General features: G+C 45.9%; 1 protein-coding gene across 1 annotated transcript in view; it reads right to left on the bottom strand.

Annotated features, from left to right (window-relative positions):
* LOC133350752 (terminal nucleotidyltransferase 4A-like) overlaps nucleotides 1-25,972 on the bottom strand; it is a 44,109-nt gene extending 18,137 nt beyond the window's left edge. The window contains exons 1-7 of the mRNA XM_061565475.1: nucleotides 25,919-25,972; nucleotides 24,963-25,813; nucleotides 17,351-17,474; nucleotides 6,054-6,100; nucleotides 4,131-4,251; nucleotides 3,270-3,377; nucleotides 2,136-2,264 (exon numbers count right to left, since the gene is read on the bottom strand). Of these exons, the coding sequence (XP_061421459.1) occupies nucleotides 2,136-2,264; nucleotides 3,270-3,377; nucleotides 4,131-4,251; nucleotides 6,054-6,100; nucleotides 17,351-17,474; nucleotides 24,963-25,813; nucleotides 25,919-25,972 (1,434 nt within the window). The remainder of the gene's footprint in view (nucleotides 1-2,135; nucleotides 2,265-3,269; nucleotides 3,378-4,130; nucleotides 4,252-6,053; nucleotides 6,101-17,350; nucleotides 17,475-24,962; nucleotides 25,814-25,918) is intronic.

Below are 25,972 nucleotides of genomic sequence, written 5' to 3'. Positions count from 1 at the left end.
GTGTCTTACTGCCTTTTGCGTTCCGATAACGTGCGTGTACGTCATCAAAACAAAACCGATAGAAAACTAGCTTTAACGATACCGAGGCTCCCACAAGGCGTGGCAGTTTGGCGCCAGCTATCGTAAAGTGCGGTCGTGTTGCTACAGTTCTCTGGGGTGAATAAAAGGTCTTTAAATACAACGGCCAAATGCCTGGAAATAAAATTAACGCAGAGCCGCTTGCGTGTTCCGAGATTCAGGTGAACGGGACACACCCTGGAACTTCCAGACATCCTGTAGTGGGAAAGGGTTAACTGCGATTCTTGAATATGTTGTTAGTTTTAATGTTAGGTTAGGTTAGAAAAAAAACTTCAAGTTTTTCAAGTTTAATTTATTAGGTAGAGCCCTGTGAGCCATGCGGCTCTTGAGTCGAGTGCAATCGCAACAAACAAAATATGAACAGAGAACATCTTAAAGCGACGACACACAACAGAAACATCCTGGATAAACCAGCAAATCTTCCAGAAAAAAACTAAACACCGTATTGGACTGTGCAGTTCAGTTGCCTGGGTGAAACGTGGGCCAAGTTTTGCCCAATTCAGGCCAACTATAATCACCTACTTAACGAACCACCTGAACATTTTTTTAACCAGGTAAGGCCCACTGAGCTATGCAGTTCTTTATCAGAAGCAACCTGGCCACAAATTATAGCTTATTGAAGTTTGTTATTATATGGAAATTTGTAGCAGCCAAATACTCTAAAACACATGTCAATTCTATATGTGGAGGGGAAAAATCGGAGGACCCTGGAAAAAAATCCACACGACCACAGGGAGGAAAGACAGACATGCAAACTCCAAATGTACAGCAGGCATCAGGCTCAGGATCGAACCCATGACCTCATGTATACCAGGCGAGGAAGTTAATATCCTCGCCACCATGGTGGCCCTACCGGTTTGGTTTCGCAAACCAAGCTAGCAAAAACCAGAATCCGAATTCCCACAGCAGCAGATGCGCTGTATCCGGGTTCACTTTGCTTTGGCCCCCTCTCAGCTTTGACGCGGGCTGCATGCAGAAGCAGCCGCAACTGCACGGGGTCAGTGGAGAAGAAACAGGGCACTGGCAAAATGCCACCTGTCGCATAACAGGTCAACTCCATTTCTGCGTTTTAATTTTAAAACAAAAAAGGAAAATTACCAAATATATCGCTGCTTGGGTTCAAACAAGTGAACCCAAATCAGGCGTGAAACTTATAAAAAAATAAAAATTTGCTTTGTTACTAAGACCGCTTCCCTCCAGCTACAGAGCAACAGAAGGAATGCGATGGGGGAGACATGAAGCGCAAGGATGGAGGGGAAAGGGAAAAGTCATTTTGGGCTGTTCCAGCAACGTCCTAGAAACATTTCTGTAAACCAAGCACACACTAAAGCTAATTCAGGAATGTACCTGGGAAGAACTGGAAAAACCCAGGGGAACATGAAATCATAGTCCCTCTTTAGAAGCAACGAGCTGGCACCCAATGGGTTCCTGGGCAAGCGCCATCATCGTCATCATCCGCGATGACTCACCATGGCCACCAGTGCCCAGAAAGTCTGGGTTCGTGCCACACGGCATGGAACACATCGAACCATCTGCGACCCACCCATCTATGCCGCCAAAGCGATGGTAGGCACCACCGCAAACAGCAGAGAATCCAGCTTTTCTAACGCACCACGCGACAATACATTAAAGTGGTGGTAATGATCATGGTGGCTGTGGTGGTGGCAACAATGGTGGGGGTAATTGATGGCAGTCGTGAAGGTGATGCTGGCGATAATGAAGGTTGTGGTGGTAATGATCAGTGGTTGGGGCGGTGGTAACAATTGTGGGGGAAATTGATGGTGGTGGCAAAGGTGATGAAGGTTGTGGTGGTGATGGTAACGATGGTGGGGGTGCTGATGGTAATGATCATGGTAATTGTGGTGGTAATGCCAGTGGAGGTAATGAGAATGATGGTGGTGGTGGAAAAGGTAATGTTGGTAATAATGAAATGTGGTGCTGGTAACAAGAATGGTGGCGGTGGTAACGACGATATGTTTCGGTAACCAAAAGGGTGCTGGCGATAACGGCGGTAAAATTATCTGAGCGGAGCAGACGCGCCGCGGGGAGGGCGGCACCTGCAGGAAGCTGACGACGAGCATGACGAGCAAGTAGGAGCTCACGCCGCCCGTGTACGGCTCGTTGAGGTCGCGCTGCAGCAGGAACTGCTTGAGCACCAGCACGAGTTGTGGCAGCAGCGGGTACTCCTGGATCGTCGGGCGAGCCACGGGGCCGACATGCGGTGAGGCACAGGTCAGGGATGGAATCGCGTTAATATAGCAACGTACAATCGGTCGTTATCATCGTCAACGAATGTTGTCACGTCCGTAAGATAAATCGGCATTATCGTAATCAGCAGCAGCGTCAACAGAAGTAGAATAATCTTCACCACACTCATGAGCGGCATTGTTGTCAGCAGCCACATCAATAGCATCGGCTACAATTAGAAGCAGCAGCAGCAAAATGAGTGTCACCCACTGTCGGAAGCAGCAGCATCACGATCATCATCACCCACGGTTTAAGGATTGCTACCGAACTGGAAGGTGATCTACACGAAGATTTCTATGCAGTGTCCCTTGTCAAACAAGCATGGGGCGGCACTCATCCTCCAGCAGGCCTGGGGTCAAATGGGGGAAATTCCACATTCACATGCCTGGAGACAGCGTATCCAAACAAATGTTGTCTACATTCTGCAAAGCGGTACCTATTTTATTAACCCCCGAGCAATAATGGGCTCAGATGACAACCTGAAACAGGATAAAAATGTGCAACTTTCCGATTTTGGAGCTGGGTGTTCTAACCACAGCCGATGACCAATTCACACCAAAGGCAACGGTCTTTCATCGTATCTCGGAGGCCAAGCAGATTCGAGTCTTCGATAGGCAAACACCACGCACAGAGGTGTTGTGAAACGGCTGCTGCGGAGCTACAATCTGTGCAGCAAATTGCGATGCGGGCAAAATCCATCGTTATACAATGCGCTTCCACGTCTACGCTTCCAGCCTTCACAACCAGCACGAAGTGCTGGAAAATAACCCGCATGGCATGGGGAGGCCCTCATCCTGCCGTGGATGGACAAAAAGGGGCCGTACATGTACATAGCCTCCTATAAACGACAGCGCCACCCTGGGTCGGTTAGACAGAGTCCTGTGCGGTAATAAACGGCAAAAAAGCCTTTGTTATGCAGCAGTGTGACGAGTGCATCTGCACACCTCGATGAACTGCTTCACGAGCCGGGCAGACTTCACACCCGTGTCTACGTTGAAGCTGATGTCCACCTTCACCTCGGTACGCTCGTCCGTAAGCTTGATGATGGGCACCTGTCCACACACACAAAACAGACATCATTCTCTGCCTCTTGACCTCGTCACCCCAGAGCTTCAGCACATCACGATTTCTTGACCCCACTTCTAAAAACATACCATCCATGAGCCCGAATCTCTTGGACATCCCGATGTCACTTATAAAACCACGACCTCACTCCCAATGACTTTAATCCTACCCTCATCCAGACCTCCTAGCTGCACCCTTTAACATGTCAACCTCACCTCGTAGATGACCTCACTCCTGGGACCTCTTGATCATCTTGCCTCCTATTATCCTTCCCTTATCTCCACACATATTCCCTTGGGGGCCTCCAATATCTCAAGAGCATCACCCTCCGTGTGCGCAAATCGAACTCCCTTCCAGACCTATCCCAACACTTAATGGGTTAGAATATCCCTGGGTTTGATCTTCCACGAAGCTCATGGTCCACCCTAAAATTGCATCCGCACAAAGCATGGCAGCAGATGCGGATACCCGCTGCACAAATGGAACGTTAAAACCTCTCCAGCGTGTGACTGTGGTCATCCAGAACAGATCGCACAACGTCTAACGGCGCAACGCCCGATCCACAACTATGAAGTAGACATCACGACGATACACTCGGCTGCTCCTGACGCGGTTATCCGACTTGACTACCTGAATGCGAGATTGTAGTTGTTGCTCTGCATCTACATATCAGCCATACAAAAATAAGAATATGGGTCACCTACGGCCAGCCCCAAGCAGCAGCGGACGACTCCACTCACCCGTGCCTTGTCCAGCACCTTCATGGCCTCGGGCCGAGACACGCGGTGCCTTCGCAGCGCCTCCTCCAGCGCGTAAATGGGGTTGGGCCCCAGGTTCCCAAACACCACCAGGTCGATGTCGCTGCGTTCAGATAACAGTGTGCGTGCGCACACACAAAATGCAAAAGGAAGCCCATTTAGCATTGCAGAATACGGTATATACAGAATCAGAATCTTTACTTATCCTGGGAGAAAATCCAAAAACATCACCACAATCACAATATTGCGAGTTCAACTACCAGTCAGCGGTTGATTTCACTCATCATCCCTCTCCAGAGATATAATTGTTGAATTTCCAAAAGAGTGTTGCTTATTTTACCGACCCCAGGGAGGGAAGATGGATCGAGCTGAACCCTTACGAAAATTTGACCTTGTAACTTTCATTCAATAGTGTCACCTACGCAAATTATCATAGCATAAAGCTGCATCCGTAACAAGCGAGGGTGTAACAATTCACCAATTCGGAGATTAAAATCGATTCCTACGCTCGCAATGCACGCAAGCAACCGCGCACAAAGACTTTGTTTACATCACAGCATTAGGAATACATTTTTTTTTATAGGCCCACAAGGGGCGAGTGCATTGTCACAGACCTAAAAAATGCAAAACCACCACAGCGGTAACAAGCCCTGTGAGCGAGCCATGGAATCCGATTGCAGCCTGGACCAGGTCTGCTGCGCACAGGAGGCTTTTGAGGCTCTGTCGGCGCTTCTCACGATCGCGCGCTGCACCAAATAGCTCTCCATGCACGCCATCCGGAGTGTTTCCAACACAGGACACCCACACTGCACATGTCTTCAACTCACTTTAATAGCTTTTAAAAAGCCAACGTGCACTTTTTTTCCCCGTTACACACAGCCAGCATGCTTGAGGGAAGGGCAGTGCTTCAAAATGGGCTTGTACAAACACCATCAAAGCACAACACTCATTTCCATTTTATTAAAAAAGGCTCCCTTTCACAAGATTTTTTTGTTGGCAGAAATGTACCACTCTCCTCCAGCGAATAAAATGCCACTTGTCCACCCGCATAAATAACGGGGCGTTTCATCAAAACGGGACCAAGCACAGCGGACTAATTTGTGTCCTACGTTAAAGCCTGCAAGAGAACGGGGAGGGGGGGGGAAATGTTGGGTGACGAAATAAAAATCAAGCGGATGTGTACCTCATGTCCCAGCAGTGTGAATGGAAACAAACGGTCCCTTTTATTGGCAACAGCCTTAGGAGAAAGTTGTAATTTGCTTCTGGAGATCGCCGAGGCAAGTATGAAATGGAACTTGTTGTTTTTTTAAAGGATGAATGCTGCTCAGCGAGCCCCTATTGACGCCGGGGTAGCACACGTTAAGCAGTGGCACGCGAAGGGTGCTGGTGTGGCAGTCGCGACATCCAGCCGCCTTGGTGTTCCTACAAAACTCGTTTACAAATTGTCCCGGGTATTCATTTAAATACGGCCAAGTGGCTGAGTGGTAGTAAAGCAGGTGGCGGCCTACAATCGCAAAGGTTGCGAGAGCTCAAATATTGGTTGGATATTGATTTGTCCAATCATCCCTCCGAGGCCAATAAAGTTGGTAGCAACTTTGTAGAGCAGGTCAACAGTGGTTGCCCTACGGATAGACCAGCCCGTCATGGAATGTAGAACTTCCACCACTGGATAAAGGGCCGTTCGCTCCACCTCATTATTCATTTGAGTAGGAAATAACACTCTTCATTTCAGGTTAAATGAACCTAGGAATTGCAAAGTCAGCTGTAGAAACGACTTGCCAATGCCATCATGCATGGCTGGGAATGTAATCCAGGTTGCCAAGATTGCAGCGTAGTGCCACTAAATCATTGCCACTCACCACACGTGCACAAACAAAAACTGAAGGCTCTCTGCACGCCTCTTACCTTGTGGGGAGGTACAGCTTTGTAGTGACACTTCCATACACTTGGACCTGAGCAGATATATAAAAATAGACATTGCATTAAAGTTTAAAAAGGCATCTTAAATATTAATTTGTGTGCACGTTAGAAGACGGGGAAGCTCTCATTGCCGTTTGCTGAACTGCCAATTTAATGTCTCTTTAATGACTTTCCAGAAAAGAGCATCGATCTTACGTCAGTAAAAATCAACATTATGGCATAGCATATCATGGCAGGAGTAATCAGTAACATTTCATCACGAAGATGTTCAGTCAAATCATCCAGACTGATCAGGCCAGTCTCCCTTCAGGGTCAATACATTGCACGACAATCTTGGGAGAAGATGACAAGCCATCCAAATAAATGGTAATTTACATCCTACAGATCGATAATAATATTAATTAGTTACATTTGAAAGGTGCATTTCATCCGTAGATCCCATTGCGCCCAAGTATGGAAAGCAGGTGATAAAGAGAACCAGAGTATAGAAAACGACCAAAAATAGGGGGTGAAGGCCAATCTAAAGAGGAGAGAGTTAAGAGACCGGACTTGAATTAGGCCCAACAACTTCAACCGTCTTATTAGCAAAAAGGCACAAAGCATTCCATCGGTCTGGGATCTGCAGTGGCAAAAGCCCGATCACCACAGGAACAGAACCTTGACCTCGGAGTGCTTAGAACAAGGCAAGCGGGGACACCCCGTTGGATTGTAAACATGGATGATTTCAATGCATTGGTCGGGTGCCTCACCGCGACTAATACAATGCCCACATCACGATATTCACAACTTGGTGCCAAGCTGATGATTCGTGTAACCTACAGTTTACACAGTACCAAAGTCGCTGTATATATCTGCTTAATGTGTCTATAACTAAAGTTCTAAATTGTGCTACAGTCCATGTAAAATTACTGCCGAAGCAAGCTAAAACTACATGCCAATGTATTATGAAACATTTATGTTCGTGCAATTAGAGCCGTCGCATGACAATTGTATTTTTTGTTCCAATTTGTATTCGCTTCATTGCTGTACTTCATTTTATTTGCTTTTGTTGGATATATTTGCCAACCCAGGTCACCCTTGCAAATGAAAAACTCATCCCAGTCTCGAGTTCCCACAATCTGGTTAAAATAAAACTTTAAAAAAACTAACACGGCACCAGCACCACTGAGGACCCATGGTACAAAATTCCAACTTTCATTCCAGAAAAAACGCTCACATTTAAGTCTAGTTATTTTATTACTTAAACTGGGCCACGCAACAATACAAAAACAACTTTTGTACAACAAATTATCAGAAAACATTTTCCAGAATTCGATCCAAGGCGCAACGTGTAGATTTGGACGATGTTTTGACGGGTCGGGACTGAGACCAACTCGTCATTTGCGCAATTTGTTGGGTCATGCAAGAGACGGCCGAATGCGAGGGGGTCCTCATGCTCCCAAGCCAAGTGCGGTGCTCAGATCCATTCAAAGTGCTGAGCCAGGTGGTCAAAACTCACATTTTTTGTGCCAGGGTCCACCCACAGCCCCCTCCCCACAACACAACCAGTGTCGACCTCCAAAACAATGTTGTACACCTCTCTTAAACCCCAACACGAGGTTTGAATTCACAATCTTACAATTCTAAGTCAAGTATTAAAAATCACAGCATTAAACGACTGGAATGAACGGTGTAAAGTGAAGGTAATAATTACATCAGGGTCTGGTGCAAGGAAACACATGGCCAGGGCAGGAGCCAGGTCCATGTGGAGCAGAGTAGTGGGGGAACGGGAGCCCAAACATGGCCAGTGTGACGGGTGGAAATGCCAGACTTGGGCGGCGGTTAATGCCATTATTCACTCCGTCAATTTCAGGGCAATCATTTCTTGCAATCATCGCCGACAAATGATTGTCAGTACTTTCCATCGTAAAAATCTCATTGCCAAAAATATGAACAATTCTAATCAAAGCTGCCTCCCTAGTGGGCAACTGGAGTGGCAACTTCTGATTAGATCGGAGGTCACGCGACCGACTGCCTGACAGCGTCACGCTTTCTGCGCTTGACATAATAGCCGCTGCCACACAGAGCACGAGCTAAATCTCAGCAGAAGGAACAAGAAGCATTTGGATGGGTTGCTCTTCTTGTAAGTAATGTGTTGTACTGTACCGAGTGACGAGCAATAATGGACTGCATAAACGGAATGACAATGACCCAACTAGTGACTCGTGCTGCTGGCCTACCCCATCCCTCATCAACAAGATAATTTACAATCTGTAGACCAATCCTCGTGTAGCATGCAGTTTCCGAAGGGCTTCCTTCGAGTGGCTGAAGAGAACGGTTACTCCCACCAAAGTCGCCATAAAATCGCTCACTGTCGATGCATTGTCGGTGAGGATTGGCAGCAATGATTGCCCTGAAATTGCTGAAGTGGATCATGGCCTCGAGGCACAGACTACTCAAACTTGGCACTGCAGAGCCTCAGCAGCACCCGGGCCCAAGAGCCGACACATTCCAGGGAATCGGCACCAATAAAAAGGAACCCATGACAAATTATAACTATTATTATACTTTTGGGTTAGAACGATTAGCACGGTTGGTTACATATGGTGCAAAATAAGTTCAACATACATGAAGAGTACATCTGGCATTCACCCCATTCTTACAGCTCAAGGCTATCACGTGAAAGCAAAATGTCAACGAGCGTGTCAGTAGGGTGGCCGTATTGCCGTGTTTTCCCAAAATAAGTAATTTGTTATGTATGTTCTACACTAGGCAAATTTTGACTGTGACACAGGCACATATTTCTTATTATTTTTATACCACCATGGGGACCTTCAGCATCCACTGGAAAGCAAAGCAGGAGGGCATGCATTTGTGTTCAAGACACCCGCATTATTAACCAGGGTGGCTGCTGGGTTCGAACCACAACAAACAGCAAAAGCGCCACCTCAGGCGTGACAAGTTACTGCAGTGCACAGAGCACTTATAAATAAAAAATGCGGCGCACGAACCCCAATTCTTTAATCCTTGAAAAACCAAAGAGGTTGGTCAGTTTAACACAGCAGGCTTTCGCGACCAATATTATCCAAAGGATTTTTTGGGTTAGATTGCGATCTAACCCTAAAAAAAAAATCTCTTCATGGATCATACAAAAAGTAGCAGACAAAAAAAAATCTATAAATGGTGAGCTCTGAAACATCAATAATCTATATACAGCAGCTCCTGCAGATGATGTTCCTTGTTAATCCATGCTCATGGGTTCAGCAGATGTTTAGGGAATGTGCCCTGTGCAGTCATTAGTGGCTCGACACTCCGGTGAAGATGGAATTGCAGCTCCCACGTCTCAGAGTTAATAGTCAAGCATTTGCTAGGAACTAGGTTCTCGACAATTCACCGTAATGTACTTGGACACTGCTGCCCCAGATGCTGAATTGCTGCAGCAGCTGCAATTTTCCGCAGAAGCCGTTTTCACCAAAAAACCTCCGCTGAACAAAACTCGCAGCACATAACCGGCACTGCTGAAATTTTGGGTTCGAATCCAGGTACAATCAAAGAAAAGTAAGGAGTCGATATGCACGAGTTACAAGGTACACTGGAAAAGAGAGGATAGGTGACCGATTCTGGGGGCTAATACCTTGCCAGGAGACCCATACGTCATTACGGAGATCCTGGGTACAATCTGCATTGTGGCTCCCCATAAGTAAACCGGATTCAAGTATATTTAATAATAATTGTTTTTCTATAGCGCAATTCCCACAATGACTCAAAGTGCTTAGGTTGTGGAGAAAAGGCTGTACAAACAGGAGAGTTTAAAACATATTTTTTTAAAGCATAACACTCAAGATTCCCAAATGGACCAAGGAAGAGAATTTCACAATTGCAGAGCCTGGCTGCAAAAAGCTCAGTTTCCCATAGAACAATATCTGAACTTTGGAATAATAATCAGACCAGACTCACAGATCGAAGAGGTTTCCCACAGTGGAATATAAAACTAAAGCTTATCGGCAAGATATTTAGGAGTCAACCCATCAAAGGCCTTAGTTGATGGGACCAACAACCGAGTGCCACCAACGACTGCATCAAGAAAATTGTGGCAACATTGCAGCTCTAATAACGAAGGAAATAGTGTTGACCAACATACAACGAACACACCGCTGTTGACGAAAGGGCCTCAATACAGAGGGAGCTCTAGAGAACCCTTCGGGTGTATTTGGCCTTCTCTTTCATGCCTGCCAATGGACTGTGGTGCGGCCATCTGGAACGCGCTTCCTTCAGGAAGCCAATCGAGCTATACACTATTAAATCGAGATTGAAAACTAATTTCTTTAGAACCGTTTAGGGTTTAGTTCGTTGTCCTTCCCCCCGCACCTCTGAATTAGCACGGTTGGTTACGTACGGCGCGAAATAAATTCAACATACAACAGATAGATTAGGGGCCTCCATTTAGTACGTACGCATGGTGGGGGGAGGGGGGTTAACCCAAATGCGTACACTTGCGTATGGGGGGGGGGGGGGGGGGGGTCTACTGCCAATGTACGTACGCATAGGAAACGGGGGGGGGGGGGGGGGGGGGAGGAGGGTGAAGCCTCGATAATAATTTGTCGATATTGGCCTTCAAATGAGTCAGATAGTCCGGCGGTGGACTATCCGTTTCCTTAAACACGTCAATATTATTAATCCTTCATCGTTTCTGCGTGAATTAAATATCAGCCGTTCTATAGGATTGGGGGGGGGCGTCAGGCGTACGTACGCAGGTGGGGGGGTTGGGTGTAAAAAGTTTGCGTGCGTACCAGGGAGGGCTCAAGTTGACAGATTTTTGCGTACCTACTCAATGGATGGCCCCTTAAGAGCGGCTCCCAGTATGCAGCACGTGTTGTGGCGTATCAAAGTAAAGGTCACCGTGTGGATGTCGGGGGTTCACGTGCACATGATGCCGCTAGAGGGCGCTATGGCAGTACGTCCAAGTCACGTGGCTTATATAACCCTTGTTTTTAGTCATTAACAAAGCTTCAATCTTGCCTCCACCAGCCTTAGGACACAGCACAAGCGGTGCTTCAACAAAACAACAGCTATCTTTTGTAACGTAGTGTAATGTGCTTTATTCCAGACGCACGCGTCACATTGACAGATTGGCTTGACGATGCATGCCTCACCACCGTAAACACCACGCAGTACCTTTGACGAAACCTTCAGTGAATTTATCAGGGAATTGATTAGCCATTAACAATCTCTATGAATAACAATCTTAATCTGTAGGTCTCAAAAAGTTTGAGGGTCCTTCACGACAAGGTAGAAAGCTGGCATTTTGTACATTAGGTAGCTTTTAGGACACAAACAGGATAAATCTGAAAATCTGAGATTTTTTTATTTTAAGGCCCCCAAATCTCGATTTTAAGTGCCGCATAAACATGTTTGCGAGTGTCATTCAGAAACCGGTTAAAATAAGATTGCAGGTTTCTTTCCTTTGATAAAGCATTAAACGGAAAATAAAATTGAAGTGAGAATCATTCTTCTATCTTCTATTGTTTGAGATATTTTGGATTAAAGGAGTTTTGAATGGAAAAAAAACACGCATTTTATGATGTTCAAATCCAAATCATTCGAAAAATGCAATAAGATACGAACTTCTCCTCAGTGTTAAGTTCATTCGTTTGTGTTTTCTTATAAAAAAAAACTGAATCTTTAAATTTAGCAGTTTCCTATGGGTACGTCTTTAAATATAACAAAAGTTGAATCAAGTAGTCAATAATTATGTTTTGCCGAATAAATCTGAGTAGTTGCTAGTGTCTGATCGTAGATAAAAAGTGTAAAAAAAATCCTATCAGGTTAATTATTAAAATTATTGAAAATGTTTGCCTGGTGAAGACAGGCTTCATGAACTTGTTACAATATATGAATGAAGTAGTTAGAACGTGCAAGCACTTTTTGGCGTGGAAAGAAAAAGAAAAAAAATACTGCACAAAGTGAAAAACCACGTACACTACAGGAGAACGCCCAAACGCTGCACATATCCCTTTTATCAAAAACTATGCGCTGTACCAGCTCGTAAATCAAAACACTTCCTTTCCCTGGAGGTGGGAGTCTCAAGCTGGGCCCAGAACTGGGACATCAGTTGCATAACCAGCTGGCTATCAAAAGCACGCAACTTAATAGCCGCCAATTTGTCTCCAAATGTGCGAGCAGTTATGCAACAAGGAAGTGAAAACAAAGAATTCGGGATCGTAGCGGACAATCACAGCCGTGTACGTGATGGGATACTGTCGCTCCTAAATTGATGCGCAGTCTCATCTCTCAAAAAACTACACAACTGCTCACAACATTTCGATTTAAAGGTTTCGTGACTGCAGGGATTCATCTTCTTGGTTCTTTCGGTAAAGTCACGTAGAAGGGAAATAATAAAATAATAAAAATAAAACATAATAAAATAATTCTCACGACGTTTCGGCCACAACGCAAGCAGCCGTCCTCTGACACTGTCTTTCCGACAGACCTGGTCTTCACCTGAGGACGGCTGCTTGCGTTGTGGCCGAAACGTCGTGAGAATTATTTTATTATGTTTTATTTTTATTATTTTATTATTTCCCTTCTACGTGACTTCACCAAAAGAACCAAGAAGATGCTCACAACATGTTGCAGAGACATCCACATAGGAGGGCAAATCCGTGCCATGCAACCAAGCTACTCAAGCGACCCGGCTTCAGACTCCACCTGCGAAGTCAAGTTAACCCAAGTCCCGATCCACTGCATTACAGGCGTGCCGCAAGGTCAGAATGTGCCGCAACACCAACATCCCCAAACGATAAACACTATTTTCTGACAGCACACGAGATTTGACAGAAAGTCATCCCGGAATGGATGAACACCAAATTAATGATTTCATTCGACAGCGAACATCTCGCATCGTACACACGGGTTTAAGTTCCATTGTGATTATTATGGCATGTAGTTTTAGTGACGATCTAACACTCAACTAGCTTCCGTCCCCATCTCCAGACTAAGCGGCGCTGGGGGGCTGGAGAACACCTCCGACTGTCGGAAACGTGGCTTGCTTCGCGTTCAGATTCCGTGTTGGGGGGGGGAAGCAAGCCATGTTTCCAACATGCATTCAATGAGTACCACCTCGTGGGAAGTCAACAATGGTGGTGGTGCAAATCAGCCCCTACCGTATAACTTCGTGTCCTTCCCCCACACCTCCAATAACCACGGTTGGCTACGTAGTGCGAAAGAAGTTCAACATACGAATGCCCACTGTTGACTCGGCAATTATTTTGCGCCCACTTGTGAGTCAACGTTAAGCTTCACCCTTCAATGCGCTAAGGACGCAATTGCTTATCAATTTATAAACTGACAAAAATGGGACACCTGGCAGCTCTCATTAAACTTTACATGACCCCCACCCCACTGCCACCAAGGCTTGGATACAGCCATAAAGGTCTAGAAATTCCAGGGAAATACATATTATGTGGCAAAAGGTATTCATATTTATCATGGGACCTTTATGCCAGTAGAATACCATGCAAAATAATAGATTTTACCCTTTTTTGGCAATTAAAAACACGTGTTAAGATGTTCAAACACCAAATAGAAACATTATGCAAAGAATAAAGTTTGCATTAAAAACACACGCACACACAATTGTGGCAAAACATGCAAACACCTTCTGATAATATACGCATCGTCCTTGAAACAGATTGACCTACACCAGAAACAGCCTTCTTTATGGCCTAGTCTCACCAATGTCAGACCAGAGAACGCCCATAAAGCTTGTTTGTCGTGTTCGACATCGTATTAACGGGAGCATGCGCGGCGGTGGTGGCAGCTCGCCGGCGACGTTACGCGGCCCGGCGTTACACACACACTCACTCACGAGCATCATTAATGAGCTGCCGGTGGGGCTTAATGAAGGTTCACACGCTCGCTCTACCAAACCGGGACTTCTGCCACCCTGTCCCCCATCTGTACAAGCAGAGATCAGAGAACAAACACCCTTCTTTCCAACGGAGGTATTAATGCAGACTTAAAAATGGACTTCAAAACAAACTGCAGGGATTCATATTCTTGGTTCTTTCGGTAAAGTCACGTAGAAGGGAAATAATAAAATAATAACAAATTTTTATATAAATTGTCATGACGTTTCGATTGCAACACAAGCTATCATCATCAGGTGTGAAAACCACAGCAAGACATTTTAAAAAAAGGTGGCGGTTTTTTCAAATTATTCTTGCTGTGCGTTTCACACCTGATGATGATTGCTTTGTGTTGCAATCGAAACGTCATGACAATTTAATTGTTTTATTTGTATAATTTTATTATTTCCCTTCTACGTGACTTTACCGAAAGAACCAATAATATGAATCCCTGCAGTCACGAAAGCTTAAAATTGAAATTTAAACTGCAAGCTGTAAACTTGCTATTTTTCTCCATCCTGTGAAGTGTCGTCAACCTTTTTCGGACCGAGATCACCGCTGTGGTTGATGAGCCTAACAAAGAGGTGCAGGAGAGAGTACCATGTACGAGTAGGGAGATGCTCGGTGTACACAGGAAGCAACTTAAAACCATTGCGCGCCAAGGTCAAATCTTGCCGACACTACATCAACTCCGACAAATGTGCGCTCCCTTTCCAAGGCAGCAGCAGTAAATAGGCCACTTATTTGTTACACCGCGGATATTTTGTGTCTGTCCATCAGGCTGTCCAAAGGACATACCACACACATTCTGGCAATATCAGCAGCAAACACCTTCAAAAACGTGCTTTTGTTCCTGCTTTCTAATGTTGAAAGCGTTGATGCATTAGCTCTGTCCATCAGCCTGTGACCGTGTCACTATTACGAGCATAAAGATGATCCAATATGAACGAACCAGCAGTGTGAATGTAGTGTTGCCATGTGAGATTCATCCGATTGAAAACCAGCCACAATGATCGCAGGATTAGCCAAAAACAGAGACAAACATTATTTGCAAATAATAAATTCCGATTAGCACGGTTGGCTACGCACGGTGCCAAAGTTCAACGTACGTACATACACACACATTTGACCCCGAGATCTACCTGTCGGCTTACAAAGATCGCAAATTAAATAGTTCCAGAGACAAAACGCATTGGGAAAAAAAAAAATCGCAACAGGATGCATGCGCAATTTCCCCCCCACCCCCAATTCTTTTTTTAACTCTTACCGTTACGTTTCTCATCGCAGCGATTATTGCCCGTGCGTTAGAACGAGTGTGTGTGTGGTAGAAGCGTGCATGTTAAAACACGTGCGCATGGGCGCAAACTCTAGCATTTAAAAAAAAGGGTACAGCGCGAGATGTCTTCCAGCAAGAACACGGCACTCCAGCTCATCGTCATAGGCCACTCATAACGTCCCCCTGGCCGGGCGTTGTTTTTGTTCGCGCGCACGCACGCACACGTTCACGTGCGTCCGTTTGTTTGCGTGTTCTTAATTCCCTAGGAAACGCCTAACAAAAACAGAGCCTCTCTTAATGCAACGGTCTGCGCACTCGTTTCCCTCAACAACGTGCGGCTTTATATTAAAACAACTGGATGGAAATGCTTCAGACAACGGTGGACACCAGGGAGCTGCAAGGTGGTCAGACAGTTTGAGTGCCCGTCCAATTTTCGCACGCGCTTGGGCGTTGCCCTCGCGTACGAGCGGCGAGGTCTCTCCAATTCCCTACCACAAGCTCCACTAAAGAAAAAAAGCAGTAAACCGGACAACAACGAACTCGAATCTTGTCGAGGAGTGGTGTCCACCAACCCGTGGTTCTTGGGGCCCACATGGATGTGGGAAGTGGTCCGCAGAACTTGTTGCAGATACTTGGGAGTTGCTTCACAAAGCTGCATAATTTTTACTGCCCGTTGTTTTTTTAGGGTTGATGGACCATTCATGGCATCCAAACAGATTGGGGACCACCGTTGTCAAAATCTACCCAGGCTTTGTGCTCTGGGCTACTCCACACATTTTTGTACGTTTATTATGTTGATTAACTGCGAATAACCAAACCAAAATAGAGATCGATTGTAATTTAGATGATCACATTAATCTCCCCCCTCTTCTCTGCACACCGGATTGGCTCACAAGTGACGGCACCACATGTATCCCTCTATTCAAGACCGGAACAGGAGGATTTCTCCACAACTTTGACTGCCGCCTGATGAGACTGGTTGTAATGACCTGCAAAAAATCGTACTAGAATGGAAAATGGTGTGGGTTTATTCTCCAACACACGAGTGCTGCTGAACTAATAACGAACATGGCATGTTTTACATCATGGGACCTTCTTTGCCAGTACCAAAATAAGAGAATAGGTTTCCCCCTTTTTTCTGGCAACAAAACAGATGTCAAGATGTTAAAACACCAAACAGAAACCTTTTACAAGGAATCATGTCTGCATTAACCGCAATACTTGTGGTCAGAATGCAAACAAAAAACGTACTCTGATAATATATGCATCGTCTTTGAAACCTATTGGTCCACACCAGAGACAGCTTTCTTTTGAGCCTAGTTTCAAAACGGTTCGACCAGAGGACACCAAAAGGCCTTTATAGACAATGCATATGTTATCAGAATTCGTTATTTGTTTGCATTCTGACCACAAGTATTGTGGTTAATGCAGACATGATTCATTGTAAAAGGTTTCAGTTTGGTATTTTACCATCTTAACACAGCTGTTTTGTTGCCAGAAAAAAGGGGAAAACCTATTCTCATGGCACGTTTCGTTTACGTGACAAACCTTACGAATTAGCGGTGTCAGGTGGTGGCAGTTTTAACGACACATTTATATTTACGCGATCTAAACAAAACCTCTATAACAGATATACAATTTTTATGTTGAAATGAGAAAAGCTATTCAAAAGTTAGCCAAGTGTGTCGTTAGAAATGCGAGCGATATCACCGCTATGACACCCTGCGTTTGTCGTCGCACTTCATTCAAGAGACGCGACGAGCACTTCGACCGAGCGACGCGACCGTCGTCCTCCTTAAAAAGACAAAATTGGAGAAAGTGGGGCCTATCATACAGGGACCCCAGTTGAAAAGAGCCCTTGGGGACTCGGCGAGGCTTTGCCGGGTAAAATACTTAAGGCACATGTTCTTTGGTTCTTTTGATAAATTCACGTAGATAAAAAATATAAGAAAAAATTAAGTGAATAATTGTTTTTTTTGTATTCACTCTTTTTTTTTCTACGTGACTTTACCAAAATAACCAAAGAATATGAATTCCTGCAGTCACGAAAGTTTTAAGTCACTTTATGGCACATGTTGTGCGCGGGCGCGCGTGTGTGTGTGTGTGCAAGTTTGTCGCACCTCTGCGGTCGGCCATAGCTCCTTGACGACGGTCTCTATCCTGTGCACGACCTCGCGGCGCATTCGCTCCTCCGCCTCGCCCGGGGACATGTACGCGTAGAAATCCAGCACCTCCTCGTGAAGGCTGCGCAAACACAGGAGGCGGCCCACAGTCACTTAAATCACTCGCCCCGCACTGTTTGTGGTGGTGTGTGCATATACCTAGGTCGACCCAGCCTCAAATGAGTACCTGGTGCGGTGTGTAAACATCGCCATTAGGGAGACAAAGGCGGTTGGGCGTGGTGCTGGCCACCCACCCCCTCGTGTACCGTTCCGGCCTTCATAGGTGCTCGCTAACAGCACTTGCCCCTACAGTCTGTTAAGGCTATACGGGGGACGTTTGTCTTTGATAGCGGACAAAGATCCCCCATATAGCCTTAAACAGACTCCTAGGGCAAGTGCTGTTAGCGAGCGGTGGTGTCGCAGTTCACGCGCTGCGCTCAATTCCCGCTAAAAGCCAACGCGGGTGACAATCATCTCAGCTGGTCCTGGGCCTCCCCTAGGTCGATTTAGCCTCAAATGAGTACCCTGTGCAGTGTGTAAACATTGCCACAAGGGAGGCAAAAGTCACCAGGCATGGTGCTGGGCACATAGATGCTTGCTAACTTCAACTGCCCCAAAAGTCTGTTGAGGCGATACGGGGGATCTTTGTCTTTGATAGAAATAGCCGATATACACAGTGTGCATTGGAATGTCATATGCCGGTCCATCCTAGTCCATTATATCAACACCTTTGTCTTCCCTGTGATCTAATCCCAACACACCTACTCTGGTACAAGTACCACAAGCAGGGAATGGTGATCTAGTCACTCTCAATGCGCATACAAGACTAGCAAAGCGTGTTTGATTGGTGGCAATAGCCAACACGAGTGGTGCCTGAAGCCCCCTTGGCAATCCGCTAGTTCAACTCGGCTGCATGCAAGCACATTGCAGAACCAGTAAATTTAAAATTTTTAGATATAAACTCAGCCAGGTGTGGTGCTGGCCTCATCCCTCATTAGCGGTGCTGCTCTAAACAGGTGCTCACCGACAGCACTGCCTAACCAATCAAGAAGACCAATATAATTTACTTTTTGGACTTGTTTAAGACATGTAATACAAAGCATAAACATCACGCAAAGGCTGTACTGTGTTTGATATCGGTTGCCAAATTATGAAGCCACTAGAAAATGTCAAGGCATCGTAATAACAAATTAATAGGATTCTTGAATTTAAATACGATTATAGATTTGAAGCTTTCGTGACCGATTCTTCCGCCGTTGCCGATCATTGCTACAACGCTGTGGGCTCTCATGAGATTGTCTTTTCCGAGACCAAGGTACTCTGCAAACCTCCTGGCTACCATCAAAGGTTTGTACACGAAGCCATCCAAATATACAAACAGACATAATTTCAACCGTGACGATGGGTACAAACTGAGTAATCATTGGAAAGATGTTATTAACCATGCAAAAAAGATTTAACTACACATATTTGGACCATCTTATTTGGCAGGCACCATTCTTTAGTTACCGTACAGTTTACTGACAACCAGTTTTGTTTTATCATGTTTAGCTTCTTTTTTCACACACTGCTTTCCTGCTTTAAGTTTTACCCACCCAGCAACATAGCAAAGGGCTATTTCTTCCTGACATCCTTTTCTGCTTCTACCATCTACATAACAAAGGCTCAGCCCCATTTTCAGCAGCCGCACCTTAACAACTCTGGCACCTCGCAGTTCAACCAGTCTACACAACAAAGGCTCATTCCTAGCAGCAGCCTCAGCCGCACCAACCTCACAATAATAATACAAAACTCCGATCCAGGTGCCTACCTTGGCTCCTCCCCCCCTCAACCAGTATATATACAAGGACGGGTCTCTTAAAATTTATCTTTACTTGATACAGCAATCGTGCTGTGACGGTTCCACCTGAAGACGGAAGCTTGTGTTGCCTCCGAAACGTCGTGATTTTTATCTTACTTTTATTAATTTAAATTTTATTTTTTACCTACGTGACTTTACCGAAAAAACCTATGAGTATGTTTAAACACGATGCCAAATCACAACAGATCATCGAATCACTGTGGGGGGCTGGTGGGAGGGGTTAAATATGACATTCCAAATATAAAGCACATGTATAGTTGCAAGTTCAAAGCCCCATCACGGGTCAATGTGGCCTGGCATGCCTCTGGTGTTGATGAAAATCATTTTCCACACAGGGTGGGAAGTCAAACAGAGTCATTGATGTGGAACCTGGAATCTCGAACACTGGCTCAAGGAGGAGCGCTGCTTGCCAGTGCAAGGCAGGCGCGATTTGACTTTTAGTTTCACATCAAATCCGACAATGTGCCAGTGGCGCCTCGTTCGTTGCAGTAGCTCATTCCCAAAAGGGGTTATTCGGTGTCAAATCCACGCATGGCTGCGCATTTCATCTCACGGGTCGTAGGTTACGCGAGGTGACGATAAGCTCTCGTCATCAAAGAGGCCCAAACAAGCCGCATTTAACTTGAAAGCCCCTTTTCAAGAGCTTTCAAACGACACCTCTTCAGCCAATATCAGTGGGGGCCCAGGTAAACGGCCACGATGATTTGACGCAGAATCATTCTGGCTTGCCAGCCGTCACATTTACACGTAGAATGTGATTGCAATGGCATCTTTGTGTCATGGTAACTTAGACTCGTGATTTAATTTAACGCTTGACGACACATTAACACCGGGGTCAATATCTGCCAATATTTTGAAACATTTTACGACGGAAGCGATTTGATGCTACCACGCCGTGAGTTTTAGCAAGAAGCACCCCCCCCCCCATGATACAGAGACCGCTTCAGGGTTTCCCCTTGTCCCTTGTAGAAAAGCCTCCTACCCCCCCCACCACTCCCTCAGACACCTTATCAGCCAGGTGAAATATAATTACATTGGTCGAGATTATTTGATACCCTGCGAGACCGATCAACATTGTCGTAACGACTGGATATATGATTGAAAATTTCGATTAAAACTGCAGGCATTAGAGTGTGACCTGCCCAACCTATTATACTGAGTAAATTATAACCTCTCTAAATTGGTACTACAGTTTGCAATGCAACACAATGACTGAATAATGTGCAATTGTAGTATTCCTACTATGAAAGTGCTGCACGGTTTTAACTATTCAACCTCACGGTCGATTCCTTGAAATTACACGATTCAAGTTGCGATTTGATTCAAGGATCAACATTTTTTCCCCTTAATTTTTATCATTTAGTTTTTTTGTATGCACCTCTTCTGTTTGTACTTGTACCTGCTTCAATAGCCCAAGTGTAACATTCGCAAATAATTAGCAAAAACTGCAATTAATGCACCGACCAGCATCGTAAAATATGGTCAAATAATTCCCGCTGCTGCAGTGGATTGACGAAGGGCTGTTACATGTACATTTGTTGCAAAAGGTTGATATTAATCTATGATAAAAATCTGAGGTGTATACTGAACTTCTTTCGCACCATACGTAGCCAACCACACTAAAATCAGGGGTGCGGGGAAAAGGAAACAAACTAAATATAAAAAAGCAGTTCTAAAGACTATGACCAAATCATCATGTGCCCTATGACAGAGTTCAGACTCTAAGAAAGGAAAAGCAGGATTATAGCACCTGAATGGGGGACTACACGGGAATATCAAATGTTGCGGTAGCATGACCAATAGATAGAATCCAGGAACAAATTTAATCTATCCATGTGGAACTTCGAGTCACCCCTCTTTATGCATAGATCTTACTCCAGTTCTCTTTAAAGCCAAAAGCATTCGAAAGTAACTGGTCAAACATTCCAATGCAGGGCCCTCCTGAAAAAAGTTGGACTCAGCGAGGCTTTCCTGGGTAAATATAAGGGAATTGATTACATATTTAATTATCATGAATCCTGCGTACCATGATTGCAACAACAAAAAATCAATTCTTGGATCGAATCACGACCCAAAAATATGCCAATGCAGCGAATTTCAAGGGAAGCCAAATGTTGCCTTCGGACTAACGAGTGCTAAATCTAGACTGGCTTGGCACCGCTCAAACACTTTGCTCAGCATTCCACTTGTAGTCTGGAGCATGTGTACTATGGGTTTCAGGACAATTCAGGAGGCATAAAACCGAATAACTGGCTTCTGTGGCTGGTTAAATCTCCCATGCACATTAACCAGTGCCCTGGCTTAGACCTTAAAAGAATAGATTCACATAATACATTTAAAAAACACCAAGGGCATCATTTCCATCTTCACTCAAGGGGCACTTTTCTCCAGACTTCACGCAAAAAAAGGGCACCGTTATAAACAGGTTCACACTCACTCATTCACTCGTGACAGGTGAAACCCCAGAGATAACGGTGGATTTAACAGTCCCAAACTGGAATAAGGATGGAAACCTGATCACAGACCTACAAGAATAATATGCCGAAAAATTCTAAATTAAAACTAACTTAATACCTTTTCCTTTCCTTCCCGATTATGTTGAGGATCATTTGTAAAAATAGGGATATGGTTTAATGAACTCTCAATAGTCCATGGGCAAGAACATAAATTGGTAAGACACGAAGGCAGCAAAACTTTAAAAGTACCAATTTACACGGCCAATAATAGTAAAGTATTCGATAACGCCATTAATTTCAAATGGTTCACGTAATTCATTGTTGGCAAAAGAGAAATTGGAACCACTCGAATTATGCCATCTCAAAATGGTACCGGACAAGTCCAATATCTGCTCTTGGGTCATGGACCATCAATCTTTTTATAAAGAACCGAACTGGATAACGGCTTCCAAAAGCCATTGTATTTGTGCTTTCCAATTAAAAGACTCGAGGTATACTGTTAGAAACAAATACATTTTCCTCCCTGGAAAGAGGAATCCTAACTTCAATAAAAAAACATCTTGCAACATTTTGTATCAGGAACATTTAAAATCAGTCTTTGGAACACAATGGCCAATTGTATAAAATACATGTGCCACCAAGTTTCATAAACGACTCAAGTTTTATATTCCAATGAAACTGGCATGAGTTACACGACTAACAATCCCCAAGAGGTATTATGTAACCAGCAAATGAAGTGGAAATCAACTGAACATACCTTTTAAATAGCGGTAAAATAAATACTTACGGTGTTCTACTTAACCAAATGGAGGAATTTCGTATGTTAAATGTTTGCTTGTGAACATCATATTTGTAATGAAAGCGATTTAGCACAAACAATACATTAACATTGACAATGGAAGTCTACGTAAAAAAAAAACACTTTACTGGTACTGCCCAAAAATTTCAATGCTGAAGAATTATTATTTACAAATGACTAAGCTGGGATCACACAAACTTGGGAAGGAGCCTCCTGAAAAAGTGTCGAGAGGACTTGGCGAGGCTTTCCTGGCAAGGCAGCGATGAGTGTTGTTACTTGGTGCTGCTCGTGTTTTATGGTCGAAAAACAGCATTTAAACGGTGGTAAATAGTGTAGTCGCGGAAGTTTTTGGCAATTAACATTGGATTGGTGGCAGTGTTGTGGTACCTGGTGGACAATGCAAGTGACAGCGATTGAAGGTAGTGACAGCGGTATAGCTTTCATGGTTGTGTCAGTAGATTGTGGTAATGCTGGAGGGTATGTCACAGTGGTATTGGTGGTAGAGGGGGCTGGTGGTTATGGGTGATTGCGAGTGACTGGAGGAGTGGTAGTTTGCAGTGGTATTAGTAAATGACATTGGTAGTTCCTAGTGGTAGTGGCCAATAGGTAGTTGCAGTTGTCTGATTATGTAACGTTCACAGCTCAAGTAAACTTATTTAAACAGGTCACTTTAAAAATAAGCCATTTTACTTTCAAACAAAAAGATAAATGCTTCATCCAACTGGGCATCTTCAAAACATATTTCCTGAAGATTGAAAAAGAGACATTATTCTCATTTCAATGACCGATAAAACAGACGGAGTTTCACCTTAAAAATCAACCTGTTGTTGTTCGTGATGATCATTCTTTTAAGAAGTCGTTGGTTAGCAGAAGTGGTTGAGGATGGTTCATATTACTGTAGTTGTGGTTGATGGTAGTGGTGGTTGTGACAGCATCATTTATTGTAATATACTGCAGTAGTTGACAATGTGGAGGGGTCCTGGGCATTACGAATTCCAATTTTAATATTTGGAAGTTTCAGCGGTGGGTGGTTCCGAGTGGATTATATTTTGTTGGTATTGGGTTAGTGGCGGTGGATTTAAGAGTTGTAATGAAGGGGTTGCAGTGCCAGTGGTTTTGGTATTGGTAATAGGCAAGTCACACTGCCAGCTTTAGGTGGTGTTAGACGGTGGTTGATGGCAACAGTCACTAGACGAATGAACACTGGCTGAATATTACCCGAGACTCGCTGGTGATGGTTATTGAGATGGAATGAAAAATTCATTTGTTTAAGTAGTTAGTGGGTGGTTTCAAAGAGCAGTGGTTGGTAAAAGTGGGAATTCCAAACAGAACAGTTTATTTAGAATTGCCCTGGGAGCTAATTTAATCAGGTTTCGAATTGTTGGGTAGTAGTAATTGTTTCTTATGAAGTACTGTAGCAATGCACGAATGTAGTCGTACTTGACGGTGGTGGTAATTAGGACAAGGGGACTAATGCTCGGGGTTGGTAGTTCCGGCAGCAGCAGTTAGTCGCGGGCAATTCTTTGTGGTGGAAGTAGTTGATATCGATTGTAAGGGACACTTGGGAATGATTTGCGGTGGTATTGGTTGGCGCCTAACGGTAGTGGTAGATCGCAGTGAAATTGGCATTAGATAAGCGTTAGTGGTGATGGCAGTGATTGATAGTGAGAGCATTCATGTAGGTGGGTGCTCAAACCGCATCAGTGGCGAGTTCGACTGCAAATGATACTGCTCATAAAATTGCTGAATAGCACTCTGCAATCCTCGAAAAACACGCACTAAACAAGCACACACACACACACACAAACAAAACGCCACATCCAACACACATCACGGCATGTACAATCATTCTAGATCTGTCGTAACCACACAGACACCACACACACACACGACACAAACGCACGCATCAGCAAACATTCACCAACAACGGAACAGTGGCTATCACCACAGCGCGTGTGCCAGGCTAGATGCACTTTTGAAACAACGCCAACGGTGGCAATTTCAATTGCAGGTCACGGGACAGACCCATCGATGTTGCTTGTTAAAGGTTAACCGACAGACAACCGACGGGTACAAGCCATTGCCACGGCGCTTGTGCCAGGCTAGGTGTACTTTCGAAGCCACGCAGACTTGTGGAAAAGCTCAAATGTCAGGTCAGGGGACAGACCCATCGATGTTACTTGTTAAAGGTTAACCGACAGACAACCGACGGGTACAAGACATTGCCACGGCGCTTGTGCCAGGCTAGGTGTACTTTTGAAACCACGCCGACTTGTGAAAAAGCTCAAATGTCAGGTCACGGGACAGCCCCATCCATGTGCTTGTTGGTTAACCGACAGACAACGGACAAGAGACACGACGCCACCGTCACACAGCGCTCGTGCCAGGCTAGGTGCACACCGTTGGACACACAGCAACAACAGCAGCAGTAGCAGCAGCAGCAGGCAGACGCACCCGCCAACGCCTTCGCTGTAGTCCCTCCGCTTCCACGGGGTGCAGTAGCCGCCGCCCGCCAGGATGCGCGCGTTCATGCCGTAGGTGCTCGCACGGTTCTCCCGCGCGGCCCCGGCAGCAGCGGCCGCCGCAGCACATCCCCAGGCACCTCCACCACCTCCTCCACCACCTCCACCACGGCACTCGCCGCCACTGCCATGAGACGACCCCGAACCAAAGGCGGCGGTGGCCACGGTCGCGGGGCCTCCCGGTCCCGCCTCGCCGCCCGGGGCGAAGCCGTTACGGGCGGGAGGCAGCAGCAGCAGCGGCGGCGGTGGTGGTGGAGTGGCAGAGGGAGCGGGAGGCAGCGAGAGAGTCGCGGCGGCGGCGGCGGCGGTCACGTCCACAGCCGCTAGCCCGAGGCCTCCTCCAACACCTGCCGCCGAAGCGGCTCCAGGCGAGGCCGGGGAGTGCGGGGGGACCCGTGGCCGCTGGGCCGCCCTGCGTGCTCTCCCACACGTGCATCCACAGGGTGCTGGCGGGGCCCAGCTGCTCCGGCTGAATCCACGAGATGCGCGGGTCCATGATGAGGATGATGGGGAGGTCGGGCGAGCGGGCGGGGAGAGGGGGGACGACAACTCGGAGGACTCGGCTCGAACCGTCGTGGCTCGGCCCGCGCCTTTGCCGCTCGCTGCCTCCCTCCCGCCGCAGATCGGACGAGGCGAGTGGGCGCCGCGGGGTTGGCGGTAGTCGCGGCGAGCGGGCGCCGCTTTGCCCCGGTGCCCCTGCGTCGCGATGCTAGCTGCTGCTGCTGCTGATGATGATGGCGCGGGTGGGAGGAGGAGGAGGACGACGACAGCATCGACGGCCCTCTAGCGGCGCGGTGACGTAGGCGGCCAGCGTGATGACGTTTTATAGCGGTGACCTGCGTGGTGACGTAATCACGCACGCGGGCCGTTCGTGCGTTGCTCGTTAACGTTCGTCGGCGCGGTGACGTCATGACGCTCGCGGGTGTGACGCGACGACGTCAT

The sequence above is a fragment of the Lethenteron reissneri genome, chromosome 35, assembly GCF_015708825.2.
Source record: "Lethenteron reissneri isolate LAM-NWPU_2019-01 chromosome 35, ASM1570882v1, whole genome shotgun sequence".
Classification (NCBI taxonomy): domain Eukaryota; kingdom Metazoa; phylum Chordata; class Hyperoartia; order Petromyzontiformes; family Petromyzontidae; genus Lethenteron; species Lethenteron reissneri.
Note: the sequence above shows the minus strand (reverse complement) of the source record. Positions and strands in the feature narration are given on the sequence as shown.